The sequence below is a fragment of the Notolabrus celidotus genome, chromosome 5 (genome assembly GCF_009762535.1).
Source record: "Notolabrus celidotus isolate fNotCel1 chromosome 5, fNotCel1.pri, whole genome shotgun sequence".
Taxonomy (NCBI): Eukaryota; Metazoa; Chordata; class Actinopteri; order Labriformes; family Labridae; genus Notolabrus; species Notolabrus celidotus.
The window spans coordinates 24,376,444-24,394,446 of record NC_048276.1 but is presented as its reverse complement, the minus strand read 5'-3'; the positions used below and the strand labels follow the sequence as shown (position 1 = coordinate 24,394,446).

The window sequence follows — 18,003 nt, the reverse complement described above, 5'->3', positions numbered from 1 at the left end:
TCTGTACAACATATTGGGACTTGAGATAATGGTGTTAAGATTTGGCTGCATAGATGAAAAAGATATTCTCTTCTAAGAAGAATAAAGATTACATAAACCAGAATCCAGGCTGCTGTCAGGGATTTTGGACCCCTTGAGAAAATATCACACTGGGTGACACCGATTAGTGATGGGAAGTTCGGCTCTTTTCAGAGAGCCGGCTCTTTTAACTCGGCTCCCAAAGAAGAGCTTTGGCTATTTCGACTCCCCAACGGCTCTTAATTTAGCATCTTTTGTAGCCGTATATTTTACCTTAACTTTGCAAAAATAAACCCTTTTACGTGCAGTGTTTTTATGAGAACCCTTATAATTGCCGAATTTTGTTACAAAACCAATCTTACCATAACACAAGGGTTAGGGTAAGGGTTAGGGTTAGGGTTAGGATTAGGGTAAGGGTTAGGGTTTTGATTAGGGTTAGGGTTAGGGTCAGGGTTAGGATAAGGATTAGGGTTAGGATTAGGGTTATGATTAGGGTTAGGGTTAGGGTTAGGGTTAGGATTAGGGTTAGGGTTAGGATTAGGATGAGGATTAGGTTTGGGGTTAGGGTTTTGATTAGGGTTAGGGTAAGGGTTAGGATTAGGTTTAGGATTAGGGTTAGGGTTAGGGTTAGGATTAGGGTTAGGGTTAGGGTTAGGATTAGGGTTAGGGTTAGGATTAGGATGAGGATTAGGTTTGGGGTTAGGGTTATGATTAGGGTTAGGCTTATGATTAGGGTTAGGGTTAGGGTTAGGGTTAGGGACAACCGAACCAGAACCGAACCAGACCAGACCCAGAACCAGAACCTAACTCAAGCAAACAGAACCAGAACCTAACTCAAGCAAACAGAACCAGAACCAACTCAAGCAAACAGAACCAGAATCAAACTTAAGCTAACAGAACCAGAACCAAACTCAAGCTAACAGCCTCCCCCCCATCACCTTTATCCTATATCCTCACATGTGATCAATCAAAACAAAGTTCTGCTGTGAGCAGAGCTGGGGCTGAGCTCTGTGAGAGTTAAGCAGTAAAGGAAAAAACTGGATGCCGGCACTCTGTCGAAGCGTGCCGGCTCTTCTGATTCACTATAAAGCATCGGCTCTCAGAGCCACAGCTTTTGATCATGACACATCACTAAGGGTTAGGAATAGGGTTAGGGTTGTGATAAGGGTTCTGATTAGGGTTCGGGTTAGGTTTAGGAGTTGGGGTTAGAGACTGGGTTAGGGTTATGATTAGGGGTGGGGTTAGGGTTATGGTTAGGGGTGCGGTTAGGGTTAGGGTTAGGGTAAGGGTTAGGGTTAGGGTTAGGGTTAGGAAAGGTTAGGGTTAGGGTTAGGGTTGGGATTAGGGGTAGAGTTGGGATTAGGATTAGGGTTAGGATTAGGGTTAGGGTTAGGGTTAGGGTTAGGGTTAGGATTATGATAAGGGTTAGGATTATGATAAGGGTTAGGATTAGGGTTAGGGTTATGATTAGGGTTAGGATTATGATTAGGGTTAGGATTAGGGTTAGGGTTTGGGTTAGGATAAGGGTTAGGATTATGATAAGGGTTAGGATTAGGGTTAGGGTTATGATTAGGGTTAGGATTATGATTAGGGTTAGGATTAGGGTTAGGGTTAGGGTTAGGATTAGGGTTAGGGTTAGGGTAAGGGTTAGGATTAGGGTTAGGGTTAGGGCTGAGTTAGAATAAGGGTTTGGGTTAGGGTTAGAATTTGGGTTAGGGTTAGTGTTAGGGTTAGGATTTGGGTTAGGGTTACGGTTAGGGCTAGGGGTGCGGTTTGGGTTAGGGCTAGGGTTAGGGTAAGGGTTAGGGTTAGGGTTAGGGTTAGGAAAGGTTAGGGTTAGGGTTAGGGTTAGGATTAGGGTTAGGATTAGGATTAAGGTTAGGGTTATGATCAGGGTTAGGATTAGGGTTAGGGTTAGGGTTATGATTAGGGTTAGGGTTAGGGCTGAGTTAGAATTAGGGTTAGGGTTTGGGTTAGGGTTAGGATTTGGGTTAGGGTTAGGGTTAGGGTTAGGATTTGGGTTAGGGTTAAGGTTAGGGCTTGGGTTAGGGTTAGGATTAGGGTTAGGGTTAGGGTTAGGGTTAGGGCTAGGGTTAGGGTTAGGATTAGGGTTAGGGTTAGGGTTACCTAGAACCAAGTCAAGCAAACAGAACCAGAACCAACTCAAGCAAACAGAACCAGAACCAACTCAAGCAAACAGAACCAGAACCAAACTCAAGCAAACAGAACCAGAACCAAACTCAAGTAAACAGAACCAGAACCAAACTGGAGCAAACATTATTAATGTCCTCAGTTTGGCATTGAGAAAAATCAGATGTCGCAGCTTGGATGGGCTGATCCGATTTCTTCTCTCAGTGAGTATTTGCTCTGTCTTTGAGAAGAACCCTAACCCTAACCCTCTCAGAAGGAACAGATGAAGCCACGATACACAGCCTCCCCTCCATCACCTTTATCCTATATCCTCACATATAATCGGCCGCATGGCCGCCATGCTGACCAATCAAAACAAAGTTCTGCTTTGAGCAGAGCTGGGGCTGAGCACTGTGAGAGCTTAGCAGTAAAGGAAAAAACTGGGAGCCGGCTCTCTCTCGATGCGAGCCGGCTCTTCTGATTCACTATAAAGCATCGTCTCTCAGAGCCACAGCTTTTGATCATGACACATCACTAACACCGATGCACTATTGCAAATGTCCTGCCAGTTAGGGGTCGTAACTTTTCTACCCCATACAATGATGCCCTGAACATACAGCAGAGACCCTGCTCTGTTCTCTATAAGACCACAAGGTGGCAGAGCAGCTCCAATTTTTTACAACCTTTACTCTCTATCAAACTCTACCGTCTTCAAAAACCTCACTTTATTTCCTTTTTATTTGTCATTCATATCACATCACTGTCATGAGTTGATGTTTAGTTTCAAGTGTTCCTTGTGTTTAATGCCTTGGTTCCTCCCTGTGTTTATTCTGTTAGTTAACCTTTGTCTCTCTTGTGTGTTTAGTGATCCATGTCTCTTGTTGTATTTCCTTGTGTTTCTTAATTTAGTCTTTTGTGTTTCCTGTTTTATTTTGTAGTTCTTAATCCCTGTGTTTCCAGTTTAGTTTTACTTCCCACCGTTGTATGTTTCCCTCCCTTTATGATTAACCTGGTTTTCTTCACCTGTGTCCTGTATTTCACCCGTGTTGATTACTCTGTGTATTTTGTTTCTGTTTCCCCTGTCCTGTGTTGGATCATTGTACATCTCTTGTGTTCTTGTGTTTCTTTTTCATTGTGTTTACTGTGTGTTTCTTGGTCTTAACATTTCCTTTTTTCCTTTTGAATTTAGTTTCTGAGATATTTTAATAAGTTTTGTGTGTACCATTTTTTACCTCTTTAATTATGAAAACCTTTTATTTTGAATCTGCACTTGGGTCCTCCTCCCTTCCAGTTTTTCCCAACGTGACAATTAGCCTACATCAGGGGTGTCAAACATACGGCCTGCGGGCCAGTTTTGAGTTGTCCTTCTCTATAGGTTATTATGTCATGATTTTACTGGTTCGGCCCACAAATTGGGCTGTATATGGTCCCTGAATTGAAATGAGTTTGACACCCCTGGCCTACATGCTCTTCCTTAAATTTGACGTCATACTTAAATGTAATAATGGATGTTAAACATCATAGATTTTACCATGTAGAATTGAAATGTTGAAGATGGTGAGAGATCGCTTGTGATATAGCAATAGAACTGCAGTGTTGACAACATTTAGAAGAAGAATATTTTCCCTCTAAAAATGGTCTGATAGCGAAGTGAAAATAAAGTTTGCAAGATTTTCTTTTACACACCCCAAAACAATGTCAGAGCTTAAGCATTTTCAAGGGATCCAAAACCAGCAATTTTATCAAATCGCTGTTTTTGCTTTTTTAATCACACGTGTAACTTTACAAGATACCAGAGCTTTAGTTTTTAACCTTCCAAAATAAAAAGTGCATTTAATGGATCGAGAAACAAAGCTACTTCAACATATCACAGTATTAATTGCTAAATTAATGCATAGCTGTCTGATATCTATTGATTAAACTATAGGTAAAAATATTGAATCAACATAACCTGCACTTATCATATACAGTTCAGATTTTTTGTAGCAGTTTAAAAGTACAGCTCATGTACATTGTGAGGAAAGTGTTTCATTTCCATCTCATATTTGCAACCCATAGTGGGTTTTGAACACAGAACCATCAGATTGAAAGGTAGCAGGCCTATCTTCAACACCACGGGAATGTTTTAATGAGCTCTCTTTTGTAAGTCTTTTCATTCCACCATTTGGACATTTTACTTCAAAAGCACTGTTCAAACTCCAGTGTGAGGGAAGAGTTTATTTTCCATGTCCCATGCACTGTCCCCGCCAGGATTCAAACCGAGGACCCTTGGATCGACAGGCAGCAGCCCTGTCCACCACACCTCAGGACTCTTTTGCAGTGCTTTTCTCTTTAGGTCTTTTCATTTCACTATTTTTTGGAGTAGTTCAAAAGCACAGCATATGGACATTGTAAGGAAAGTGTTTCATTCTTTCCAACTCAATTTTAAAATTTGTTCAGGGACTTAGCTGGGTAGTAGTAATAGAAACAGCAACTGATGTCGAGCAGTCAGGTTCTGTCCATTCAGAATCAAGAAGTGTTGTCCCTCCCCTTTCCGTTTTGTGAAACGTTGTTGTGTTTTCTGAAATGTTGTTGTGTTTTGCCCTTCAGGGCCACAGTAACATTGCTGTAAATGTTTGACATTTTTAAATGTAGTTTCTATAACATGTTAGTTTCATTAATTTGTGCCCGTTTTCTCCCAGTAGAACTCTTTTGGGTTGTTATAATATGCATGCCCTTTGTCAGCCACCATAGAAAGATGCCTCTGTTTAACAGTTAGGCTTTCTGGTACCAAATTAATTCTGTTATGAAAGTCAGTGTCTCACACAGACACACACTTGCATCTTTCTACTGCTGCATCCAAAATAAGGGGAAGTGGCAACACAACAAAGAATCTTCTTATTGCTCCTGGAGAAGCTGTGCCAGGCAGGATGTGTCTTTTAAATCGAAGTCTTTGTGCGTGTGTGTGCAGCACATAAATGAGCCACTGCACCTGTGGCTAACAGCAGGATTATCCACCATGATGAAGGGTGGGACTGAGGCGGAAGACCACTAAGCCTCCTGATCATCCGTAGTCCACTTTCTGCAAATTAAATTCCACTTCATTTATTAGACTGAAATTAAAACAACTATAGTCATCTTTGTCTCAAAGGAGCTTTGTAATGAGTGATCATAGACACAGGGAGGATTCTTAACTCAGCTCGGGGTTGTAAGATGATAACTCATGATGACAACTTTGTGACAAAAATAAGTTATATAGTTGGGGTGCAATGTTTTAACGATAGATGGGTGTCAATACACCCCGCATAAGAAAATTTGTTTTAAGTTAGATAATAGGAAATGTAGTATTCAAGGGTTTCAGCTGGACACAGACCAGCCACCTTCTGTCCTCTTGATGAGAATATTGATGCAAAAAAATCCTGGAATTTATGGAGTCGCAGTTCTCTGTTTGAAAAGTCTCAAACCCTGTTAGGAGTTCAGCTCAAACTGACCCATTTCAAACTTTTACCCCAAAAAATAATTATACAAGGATGAATTTTTTATCTGGAATATGCAAAGCCTTAACTCCTTTTCAGTGAAGTACACACGCCACAAAAGCCCTATATATTTAAGTCCTTCAAAAGATGTTTGGGATCTTTTGACCTGCATATATATATATATATGGCAAGCCGTTCAGGAAATAATATATTGAATGAAAGTCTGAATATATTGAATGAAACTCGATATATATGGAATGAAGTCTGAATATATGGAATGAAACTCGATATATATGGAATGAAGTCTGAATATATTGAATGAAACTCGATATATATGGAATGAAACTCGATATATATGGAATGAAAGTCTGAATATATGGAATGAAACTCGATATATATGGAATGAAAGTCTGAATATATGGAATGAAACTCGATATATATGGAATGAAAGTCTGAATATATGGAATGAAACTCGATATATATGGAATGAAAGTCTGAATATATGGAATGAAACTTGATATATATGGAATGAAAGTCTGAATATATGGAATGAAACTTGATATATATGGAATGAAACTCTGAATATATGGAATGAAAGTCTGAATATATGGAATGAAACTCGATATATATGGAATGAAAGTCTGAATATATTGAATGAAAGCTTAAATAAGTACTCTGAACACCACTTCTAATCGTATTGTTTTATTGTCATCAGAGACTCATCTTTTATTAATGTCTCTCTGAAAATAACCTTTAGCACTTCTTTTTAGTGTTTCTGAGGGGACACATTTTCCTCTACCTCTGTAACCTGTGGTAATTTGGTCGTACTTTTCCATTACACTCACTCACTGTCAGATGATGCACACATGTATGAGCTCCACCTGTTAACATTGAACAGGATGCTACATTATCACAAGTCATAACAAAAGTTAGCTAGCGAGCTAGAGGACTGAACCACCTGAATAAAGAAGGGGCAATATCTTTAGCCTTTGTAGAAGTGTGTACAACCTGTGATATTTAATATTTTCGTATTTTCACTTGTTTACTACCCTCCTAAATGTTTCTGCAGCCCACAGCTTCGTGTTCCTCTCGTCTCTCTGTGCAGACGGTCCGATCATCACTTTTGGATGAAACCAACTTAATAGAGAGGAGGGGTGGGTTCCTTTTTCCTATACGGATTGACTTAACAGCACATGCATTACCCAAGGGGTTGATAACCCCTTCATTAATTAAAATTGCAGTGAAAACATCTCGTGCCTCCCTCATGGTTGCATTACTAAAAGCTACGTCTAACCGGAAAACAAAATCACACCCCTATGATCACACCCCAGAAAGACAAGATGGCGCAGGCCATACATGACGTGATTTTTCATTCCATATATTCCGAGTTTCATTCCATATATATCAAGTTTCATTCCATATATATCAAGTTTCATTCAATATATTCAGACTTCATTCCATATATATCGAGTTTCATTCCATATATATCGAGTTTCATTCCATATATATCAAGTTTCATTCAATATATTCAGACTTCATTCCATATATATCAAGTTTCATTCAATATATTCAGACTTCATTCCATATATATCGAGTTTCATTCCATATATATCGAGTTTCATTCAATATATTCAGACTTCATTCCATATATATCGAGTTTGATTCCATATATATCGAGTTTCATTCCATATATATCGAGTTTCATTCAATATATTCAGACTTCATTCCATATATATCGAGTTTCATTCCATATATATCAAGTTTCATTCAATATATTCAGACTTCATTCCATATATATCGAGTTTCATTCAATATATTCAGACTTCATTCCATATATATCGAGTTTCATTCCATATATATCAAGTTTCATTCAATATATTCAGACTTCATTCCATATATATCAAGTTTCATTCAATATATTCAGACTTCATTCCATATATATCGAGTTTCATTCAATATATTCAGACTTCATTCCATATATATCGAGTTTCATTCAATATATTCAGACTTCATTCCATATATATCAAGTTTCATTCCATATATTCAGACTTCATTCCATATATATCAAGTTTCATTCCATATATATCAAGTTTCATTCAATATATTCAGACTTCATTCCATATATATCGAGTTTCATTCCATATATATCGAGTTTCATTCAATATATTCAGACTTCATTCCATATATATCGAGTTTCATTCAATATATTCAGACTTCATTCCATATATATCAAGTTTCATTCCATATATATCAAGTTTCATTCAATATATTCAGACTTCATTCCATATATATCGAGTTTCATTCCATATATATCGAGTTTCATTCAATATATTCAGACTTTCAATCCATATATTCAGACTTCATTCCATATATATTAATTTCCTGAACGGCTTGCCATATATATATATATATATATATATATATATATATATATATATATATATATATACACACACACACACACACACACACACAAATGCTGGAACTGAACAATTTGGTTTTCAATACAGCATCTACTAGAAGATTCTTAGAGCACTTAATGCTTCCATCTGATGACAATCTTTATGGAGATGCCGATTTCCTTTTCCAGCAGGACTTAGCAACTGCCCATCGTGCCAAAACTACCACCAAATGGTTTGCTCATTATATTAGTGTGTTTGATTGGCCAGCTTTCTTGCTTGACCTGAACTTCATAGAGAATCTGTGGTGTAATTGTCAAGAGAAGGATGAGAAACACCCGACCCAAGTATACAGACGAGCTGAAGGTTGCTATCAAAGCCGCTGGGCTCCAATAAGACCTCAGCAGAGCCCTAACCAAGTACTGAGTGCATAAACAGATTCACTTTTCAGAAGGTGGACATATTTGCATTTTAACCCTTCTCTAATGCTAATTTGAGACACTGGATTTCTAAATTTTCATGAGCTCTAAGTAAAAAAACATCAACATTAAAACAAGAATAGGTTTGAAATATTTCATTTTCCATGTCACAAATACAAGAATATACAAGAGTACCTTTTTGAATTAAATTACAAAAAAAAAAACGTTTTCACCTCTGTAATCGCACACACCTTTCACACACATCCTCTGTATGAAAACCCAAGAGCCAAAAGAAGAGTTGAAGCTTGCACTTTATTGGAAAAATCAAAACAAACAAAAATATAATCTTAAGGGTTGATACAGCAAATATGAATTAAGGGTCACTTATGTTCAGACCATTATCTTGCAGTCCTGTGATTGGCAGAGTTAGTTTTTTATACCCTAAGCACCGATCAACAGTGCCCTATTATCCTGCTCATCCAGGCTGCCCCTGACCCGTACACTTCTATCTGAACCTACAACTGTCCCCTCCCTGCACATGGAAACACAATCTGAGCATGAAAGAGACCCTGCACATTCAGGTGGGAAGAGGGCAGCCAGGAGCTTTTGTAAATCCAAGAAGAAAATGGCATGTCTAAAGCTTCAAAGCATGAATGCAGATTCCTTTCCAATTTAGTGCTGCCTCAATCACAACATGTAGTGCCCTGCTCCTGTGAAAAATGACCCAATACCAGATTCATAGAATTCCACCCCATTCATTTCACTGTGTTAATTCTGTTCACACACATCTTCAATCTGAGCCTGCGAGCCACATATTACTGTACTAGGCATTCTGCAAATACAGAGAATATTTTGTGCTCCAAAAGCAAAACATGTCATCTCCTTAAACTTTATATTAAATTCTTTTTTCAAACAAATCATCTCAATCACTCAAAACCCAATTCAACCAGCAATCATACCGTCGTTTAAACCTGAAGACCTCCCACAAGAAGGTCAGTGACTAGTTCCATACTTCTTTTTTAATCATCCTCTCAGTTGGTAATCATAAATAAATACAAACAATACACAAGGAATGTCTACAGCAAACAATACATTAAAAAGAAAGAAAAGAAAATGCTGTGGTTCAATGAGGTGCCGACATTGTTTCCTAATACGGGATGAGTTAATCATGATTGATCATTAAAGGAAGTGACTCTCAAAGCCTGACCTGGAGAAAGAGGAACATAAAGGCAGCTCCAACATCGCTTTTTTTATTTTTCAGATACATGATTGACGTCAGGAAGCACTCCCTTTAAGGTGTCTTGTTCCTCTTAGTCCAGGAGTCAGAGGAAGCTGATCCAAGTCCACATGGTGTTGAATGTCAGCACACAGTCTTCTCCTCCTTCCTTGACTTAGACGTGACGAGATGGGCACAATGTCCACTGTGAGATGGACACAGCTGCTCCCAGTCACCATGGTTTATTCAACATGTCTGTCATATCTGGGACTTCCGTTCCCAGAGAGGTGAGTTCATTAGAAGCAAACTGCAGGTTTGCTCGGATATTTGACTTTGTTGAGGATCGTCTTGAAAGGGGAAAGACTCCTCTCTCTCTCTCTCTCTCTCTCTCTCTCTCTCTCCGTCAGATTACATAAACTGCATCTGGGAACAAAGAAGAAACAAAGTGTCTAAAAAGGTGACATAACCAGTATCCAAATAGTACCATTGGTCCTTTTAGAACAATGTCGTTGAGAGTTCAAATTTGTCTGTGACATCTAGGACTTCTTAAAACACAGCATTCACATTCAGGCATGGGTGTGGATTTGGCTTTGCAGATATGGCCATGCATCTCAGTAATAAGTTACTATCGGGTCTCTTGTAACTGAAGTAAGTGGAATGGGTGATAATTTTGTTGCTCCAAAGCATGAAAATGACCCAATTGATGCTTTAGGAGCTGCTACTGCGTGATGCAGGATGTAAGGCAATGCTGTTTAAAAGGAGTCCGGATGTCATCTGTTTAATTGTGTTTTTACTAACACTACAAAACATGCACTTCTTCACAGACATGTGAGATTACAAAAGTACTTCTCATGTTTGTGACACCGGTCCTGAAGGAAATGCAGCTTCAATCCCAACTAAGCAAAAAAAACTGAACCTTACTCACTAAGAGGCAAACGTGTGTGTGCAGGGGTCAAGTGTGAGTGCAATGAAACAGCCATTTAATGCTCAGTTCTGCTGAAACAGTAAAAAATAATTCATGCACTTTGCTGTCATAATAGGGAGCTGGAGTTTTAATGAAGCGCACACAGAAGGACAAGCTGTACCTAAAGATGTTCTATAAAAAATTCTGCAGAAAGAGCTGTGCAAAAGGGTCCGCCCCTGGTGTTCTGAGGGGGCTAAAACTGGAGAGACCAGAGGTTCTGGGGGACTGGGTCAAAGAGGGAGGAAGGGGGGAATAAAAGCAGAAGAGAAGTAAAACAGAGAGCGGATGAAAAGACAGGACTTTAAATGTTTGAGGAAGAAGGGGAAAGATACAACGAGAAAAGAGAGGTCCAGTCTGAGCTCTTCAGAATATTTGATGTGTGTGTGTGTGTTTATAAAACACAAAGTTAACAATCAGCTCATTGGTTATTGCAGGTAATTAAGAAGTGATTTAATAATGATGAATTTGGATGGTAATAATGGTCAAGGTGTTTGTCAAACAGGTAAAAGAATACAGAGAAACCTGACAGATGACAGCTGATCAGAGGGGATTAGACCTTAGGCATCACACTGGTGGAACCAATCTACTACACTCAGCTGTGGAAGTAGTGGAATGTGATTTCATTACCTGTGCACCTGGATTTGGCCCAAATGGGTTGGCTGGCCTCATCACAGGCTGGGTGTAGACCATCGTGGGCTGTGTCATCATCATGGAGCCCATGTGAGGAGGCTGATGAGAAAAGAGAAGAGAAGTTCATCCCTGAACCAAAAATCTTTACATGAAGCTCAGCTTTCGATAGAAAACAGGGTCACTGCATGTTACACTTGTACACTATATGTAAACTTGCCTGCCTGTGTTTGTGAATCAGTGTGTGTGTGTATATATGTGTGTGTGACGGGATGAAAGCCTTAACAAGTCCCAGCTGACTTACCATTCCATATGCCATCATGCCCGTTGGTGTGGTTGCAGGGTAGGCCATGACAGATGGTGCCTGAAGTGACGAAAACAAGGAGAAGTGACTCCTTCTATAAAATCCAGGCCACAGCGAGATTCAACACAGACTGAACCAGGCTGAACAATGGTTTAAAGTATCAAGGCAGATATGGACATAGTGACTTAGTTCCCAAATCTTTTCATGTTGAGGGAGAGTGGCAGGCTATGAACTTCACAATGTCAGTTTCAGAATCATCCAGCGTTAATTGTTCACAAGTCTGACACAGGACTTCCACCAGATCCCTGTCCGGTCCGCCCAGATCTGCTGCAGTCCGGCTTTGTGCGCTCTCGTCGGTCAACACCCACTGGTTGCGTTTTCGGAACGCAGCACGGAGCAGGACCGCTGGACAGTTGGAGTCATGCGACCGAGGTTTTCCTGCAGTAATTACTGAATCAAGGATTCTCCTCCTCCTGTCCTCATCCATGTTGTCTTTATCAGCCTCTGAAAACCTCTGACTTGATGACTCCAGGCCTGCCTCCGCTCTAAATTACATTTTTTTTGTCATAGTGAAGTTAAAAAACGATCTAACGATAACACAGTGTTTTATTCTGAAGATTAACCAGGTTTTTATTTTGTTTTGGTGTCTGACTTCCTGTCCCGCTCCATCTGCTCTGTGCTGAATTGATACGTCGTGCTCCAGCATCCGGCATAATTGCTGCATATCTGATCTGTTGCGTTCTGACCTGTCGGATCAGAGAAGGATCCGCTGGAAAGCAACAGAGTGGATCCAGTGGGGGTTAACACATTGACTAGAATAGAAACCTATCAGATCTGGTGCCGTGACGGACCGGAAACGGATCTGGTGGAATTTGGCCTTTACTGGTTTTCTCCTCCTCAATATTAGTGATCAGTATTTTCATCAGTCTTCCTTTAAGCACACAAGGTATGAGGAGCGGTGTCACAGTTTCGTACAGTTAAAACTCAAGACAGTTGTGGTGGGAATTAGAAGTTAGGTGCGGTGCTGAGCAGGGAAATCCAAAGCTTTGAAACGGACGAGCCAATTAACAGTGGATTGGCAAACTCCGAGTCAGGTACAGCCCTAAACAAGACACTGACAATGTCTCAGGTCAGCAAAGACTGCAGTACAACTAGACTTTAAGGCCATCTTTGGATCTTATCAGAGAAGGACTTGATTACTTTTAAAGAGGTGAATGACGGTCACAGAAGAGGGATAGCAGAGAGCGTTGAGTCCTCGGGGCAGAGGTTGGTTCTTGGCAGATGCAGAGCTCTTTGTGGAAAGAAACCAGAGAGGAAGAAGGTACAGACTCTTTCTCCAAGCACCCTGCCTTTCCAACAGAGCCTGCAGTGATAACAAACCCAGATCTGTCTAACGCCCAGCCCTCTCGGGAGAGACAACTTTCATGAACTATTCAGTAATTGGCGAGGGAAGCACAGGGCGATGCTGGTGCCAAAGTGGAGCTTTCATCACAGACTGTTTGACTGCACTGAGAGTTGTTCTTCACAAATCCTGCTCTCTGACAGAGTTGGGTTTGTTTTAAAGAGACAATGAACACAAGAGTGTCTAAAATAATTCATAATGACACAAGATGCTTTTCATTTCATGATACTGGTTCTTCTTTGAATGATTGATGGTGGCTCGAGATCTTTTCCCCCCTTTTTCCATCAAGGAGCACTTAGCATCTTTTGATCAACTTTAAAAACACTCTTGTTGTATCATGAATGAAACTTATGGATTCTAATTAATACTGATTTCTATTATTTGTAGCAAAAACTTAAGACATGAAAAGATTTTAAAAGATTCAACATTGTTTTACAGCTCTGGCCACAAAATCAGAAAGTTGTCGTCAACCAAGGCATCAGAGGCAGATCCTTTTAGTCCTTAACGTTCCCTCAATGGGGTCTTTATGAATTGGACTTGCTTGTGCAGCACACCCAACAGATGCTCGATTGGACTGAGATCTGGAGAATCTGGAGGCCATGTCACCTTGAACAGCAATCTTTATCCTGGCTCTCAACAGTTGTACAATAAGTCATTGTCCTGTACGTCAGTCACTTATCCAGTCTGCCATGATGTCCTACTCCTGTTTTCATCTGTCTCTGTCATTTACCCCTGCTTTGTACGCTTGGTAGATATTAGAGGGCATACCAAAATCAGTGTACCAAAATCTGGGAATGTCTCCTTCCTGATTCTGATGCAGGACACACTGTCTGATGTCAAGCTGTTAACTTGGCCCATGATCAAGTAATTAGGAGTCAGAGGGGGTTGAGGTCAGCTATATGAGATGAAACATACCCTTAATCTATTAGCTGTGTACAGGACAGATTTGATGTAGAACATTTCTTGTTTTCCTAGACTTGGGTTGAAGCACAAACTGACCTGAGAGAGCTACTTTGAGTTCCTTTGAAATAAGTCCCCTGATCAGATTTCTGGGAGGACTTGCGGGTGAGTGTGCTCTTAGCGTGACATTGCACAATTTTCATCCCATTACTGGTTTTCCTCCTGATATACTTCGAGACCCGAGGGCATCATCCCAGTTGAGTCGGCCTTGTGCAACCGTGAGATGATTTGCCTCGAGTATTTCACACTTGAATATCTAAACACATATCAGCACAGCGACAGGCTTGACAAACACAATGAATCCCCAAGAACTTTCTGCCATACTAAGCATTTGTGGGAATGAGCATGAAAATTTGACTTTGCCGAGTGTATTGCCCCTAATGGTTTGAATTAAAGGGCCTGAAGGAGATGAAACATGGACCATATCAATGGACCTTAAAGAAACCGTGCAGCTTGTGCCGTTTCCATCTTTCACAGAGGAGTCAATTCAGACATGCAGACCAAAATCTGTGATCAAAGACAAGGTCTTCAAGCTGAGACCCCAAACACTTCTATGTTGAGCACTATCCAGAAAGCACTGTGGATTGCTTGTTCACCTTTGGACCACTAGGTTTGAGGAAGTGCATGACATTTTCATTTTGCAGTCTTCTCCAGGTGCAACTAGCCAGAGAATTCTGTGTGGTTAGACACCACTCATTGGAACATGCATCTCCCCAACCCAGACCGTATGTCCGCTGGTAGCTAACTGAGGAGCTGCAACACAAGAGACTGAGAACTCACTTCTACATCTCCTTCTTTGCCCAGGGTCTTAATGCTGATTTATACTTCTGCGTCGAATCTACAGGGTTGCCTACGCCGGTCCTTGTAGCTCCCGTACCTACGCAGAGGCCTACGCACGTAGCTGACGTGCACCTCCTCCAAAATGTAACTACACATTGAATTGACATGGACCGCAAGCCCAGTGATTGGTCCGCTTGGCGACATTGTATTTCCTGCATTTACAACACTTCTGGGATCCCCGCTCATCGCCCGTGTATTTCATCTCCTCCTCTCTATTCTTCATGTAATCATGTCTGTATGATAAACAGCAACATGTATCAGCTGTAGATTAACATAACACGCTCTGAAACTCTGTGGAAAAGTAAACAGAGATCGTAGCGGGGCCGGAAGCAGGCGACCAGCTATCAGAGAGACCACACTGCCCTCGGGCGTTTCGGTGGAGAATTGCTGCACGACAAGGACACACCGACACACAAGTATGCGGTGCTCATGTTTGCGTCAGCCCCTGCTGCATTGGGGTGACACAGAAGTATAAATCAGCCTTTAGGCTTAGCAAACAGAGCTCTTTTCTGTAATACAAATATCAGCCTCTGTGTCTTTACCTATGACTGCTTTCCTCGTTACAAGCTTTCAGCCTGGACAGTCTGTGTCGCTATCTTTGGAAACATTACATTATTGAATTCATTCATTTTGGAGGGCTGTGTCATTAACAACGATTTGGAACAGTTAATACTTGTTGTTCAACTTCAATAAAACAGCTTAATACAGACCTTCAGAAATCATCTTAAATGATGAGTTAGGTGATAAACTAGAAGATAATTAGTTATTTTAAATATCTTCAATGAACAATTGCAACCAACCTTTCTTTAGCAGTGCAACTATTAATTTGTGAAACACTTTATATGGATGACAATAACGGACTGTAATAACACCCCTTATGAGCAACAGGAACATGAAAGCTTTCAGTCAAAACTATACAAAAGAAACATGATGAGGGTCCAGTAGTAGTATGTGTGATAAGGTGTCATAGTTCAGTTTGAGATTAAAAACCACTGTTAATTTGATTAACGTGACTTACTGTTAGACTGGTAGAAAATAAACATGAGATGTTTTGGTGTCTGTTGGAAAACCTACCACAGGTGCAGGGTTCCAGGTGGTAGATGGAGCTGCCTTGGGTTGCCAGTTGTTTCCACCTGTCAGCTTTTTCTCACCAGGCTGACTCCAGTGAAGGTCACTACAAAGATCATATCAAAATATCAATCATATTTTGTACCGAGAATAAAAGGGACATGGAGGTTTATATTACTGTAAGTGAACTTACTTTTTGGCTGTCCCATTGCCAATTCCCAGATCTAAGGAGGAAAGATGCAAAGTATAAGTTCAAAATTCTGGTATCATGACAACCCTAACCAGCCCCAAACAGAAGTTCCATTCCCTACCAGTATCTCTACGCAAGTTTAACTATTTTCAGTTGTAAAACACAAGTTAGACATTCTTAGTTTCAACAAAATTAAACACAACCCATTTCCACATTCCCCATCCCTCTCAAACAGTCACTAAAACCCTTAGCCTGACAGTCTGTGTGTGTCCTGAAGAAGGCAGTACTATCAGAGTGCACTGGTGTATCATTCAGAGTGCACTGGTGTATCGTTCAGAGTGCACTGGTGTATCGTTTTCCACAAAAATAAGAGTATTGTAAATCCTTAAATCTACTGCCCAAGGTTCCAGGCTTCTATGTGAAGCAGGCTTGTGTTAGAGGCAGGCCTTTATATCAGGGTCTGAGAGGGAAAATAATTCATTTTTATTTTAGTAGAAGAAGAGGGCCTGATTCACTATTGTGCAGCTTTGTGTCTGTGTGCCAGTGTTAAGTCTAAATGTAATAAAGTGAAAGGCAGTAATACTACAGCTATGCCATCACTACCACTGAGCTAGATGGTTAGGGCTAACTGCTGCATAATATTTCCAACATTGAGAAACTTGCAGAAGGTATAAATGTGATCAAGTGCTCAGTTTTAGAAGACCAATGTGTAAACACTTCAGGAAAATCAGGAACATACAATTTGAAAAGAGAGTTTAAAAGTGAGATGAGCTTCCTGTTAAACAGCTTTTTACCTGTGAAGCATTTGACTAAAGACCGGTTTATACTTCTGTGTTGACTCTATACAGTCATGAGCACTACAAATGTTTGGAGTGTCTCCATCGTTTTGCAATACTGCGCCTGAACACAAGTCAGCAGTGCAACTTCTATGCCCAACACATTGGCAGTATTTCCATTTCTTGTACTTCGACGCAGAAGTATAAACCAGGCTTCAGAAGCTGCAGGAGTGACTTGTGTTGCTCTCTCTCTTCATCTGACACTTGTTGCACAATCGGGGAAAGTGCAATGTCACTTGGCATCAATCAAATGACATCTGTACAAATGAATGCTACCTCTAAGCACAATTTCACTTTTTAATCTTAGGAGTCATAGTTGCAAAAATGAACTTACTGCCAACAAGATTAGCCAGTGACAAGTCCAGGTCATTGGACACCAGTCTGTGGGACTGCTGGCCGTTTGGGGTCATGTCCAGATCGGGTGAAGATGTCACTGTAGGTTTAAGGAGGCAACCTAAAACGTCTCAATCAAAAGGGAGCAGCACAAAGAGAAAAGGAGAGGGAGGGGAGGGGAAGGTGAGGGGTTGGGGCGTTCAGAATAATGGACGACACGAGACAAGAACCAAAGACACAAAGACAAACACACGACAGAACATAGATACAAACACAGACAGAGAGAGAATGGTGAGCAATGATGAGGCAGAAAGCAGGGCTGAGTGCTCACATAAAAAAGCTGCAACCGAGTGAAACATGGGTGTGTGTGCTGTGTATCAACTCACCCAGTCATGCATATGCCATGCAAAAAGCCAAGGCCCCAGGGAGTGTGTGTAAACCCAGGACAAGGGAAGAGAGAAGAGAACTGTGGTGAGATTGTGAGCAGCATGGAGCCCAGTGAGCGTGCTCAGACTGTAAGTGTGTTACAGGCTCAAGGTGCTCAGAGGAGCATTTTAACAGAATGATGTGTTTTCCAAATTAAGACGGCACATTGTTTGGAAAACCTCAATAACACCAGTGCTTCTGTTACTGACAGTGTTTCTAAAGTAAAGACCAACATTTCACACTCGTCTCAAACTTAACACATTCTATATGAACCCATCTCAGAGGAACATTTTAAATGTGATGTAACATAAATAACATCCTCCATTGTTTCCACTCATGGGTTCATATTTAGTTGCTATCTGTGTCTTTTTAATGTGATATTTCCATTCCAAAACTAACAGACAATGGATCTGTAC

General features: G+C 40.5%; 1 protein-coding gene across 19 annotated transcripts in view; it reads right to left on the bottom strand.

Annotated features, from left to right (window-relative positions):
- Positions 1-8,714: 8,714 nt before the first annotated feature.
- The window catches only part of picalma (phosphatidylinositol binding clathrin assembly protein a), a 33,543-nt gene continuing 24,254 nt past the window's right edge, over positions 8,715-18,003 (bottom strand). For 9 of the 19 annotated variants that reach the window (XM_034683252.1, XM_034683253.1, XM_034683258.1 and 6 more), the window contains 6 exons: positions 17,163-17,282; positions 15,996-16,026; positions 15,809-15,908; positions 11,533-11,592; positions 11,229-11,330; positions 8,715-10,060 (listed from right to left, as the gene is read on the bottom strand). In XM_034683252.1, coding sequence (XP_034539143.1) covers positions 10,046-10,060; positions 11,229-11,330; positions 11,533-11,592; positions 15,809-15,908; positions 15,996-16,026; positions 17,163-17,282 — 428 coding nt within the window. In that variant the 3' untranslated portion in view covers positions 8,715-10,045. The remainder of the gene's footprint in view (positions 10,061-11,228; positions 11,331-11,532; positions 11,593-15,808; positions 15,909-15,995; positions 16,027-17,162; positions 17,283-18,003) is intronic. The other 10 variants (XM_034683257.1, XM_034683264.1, XM_034683271.1 and 7 more) reach the window with 4 other exon arrangements.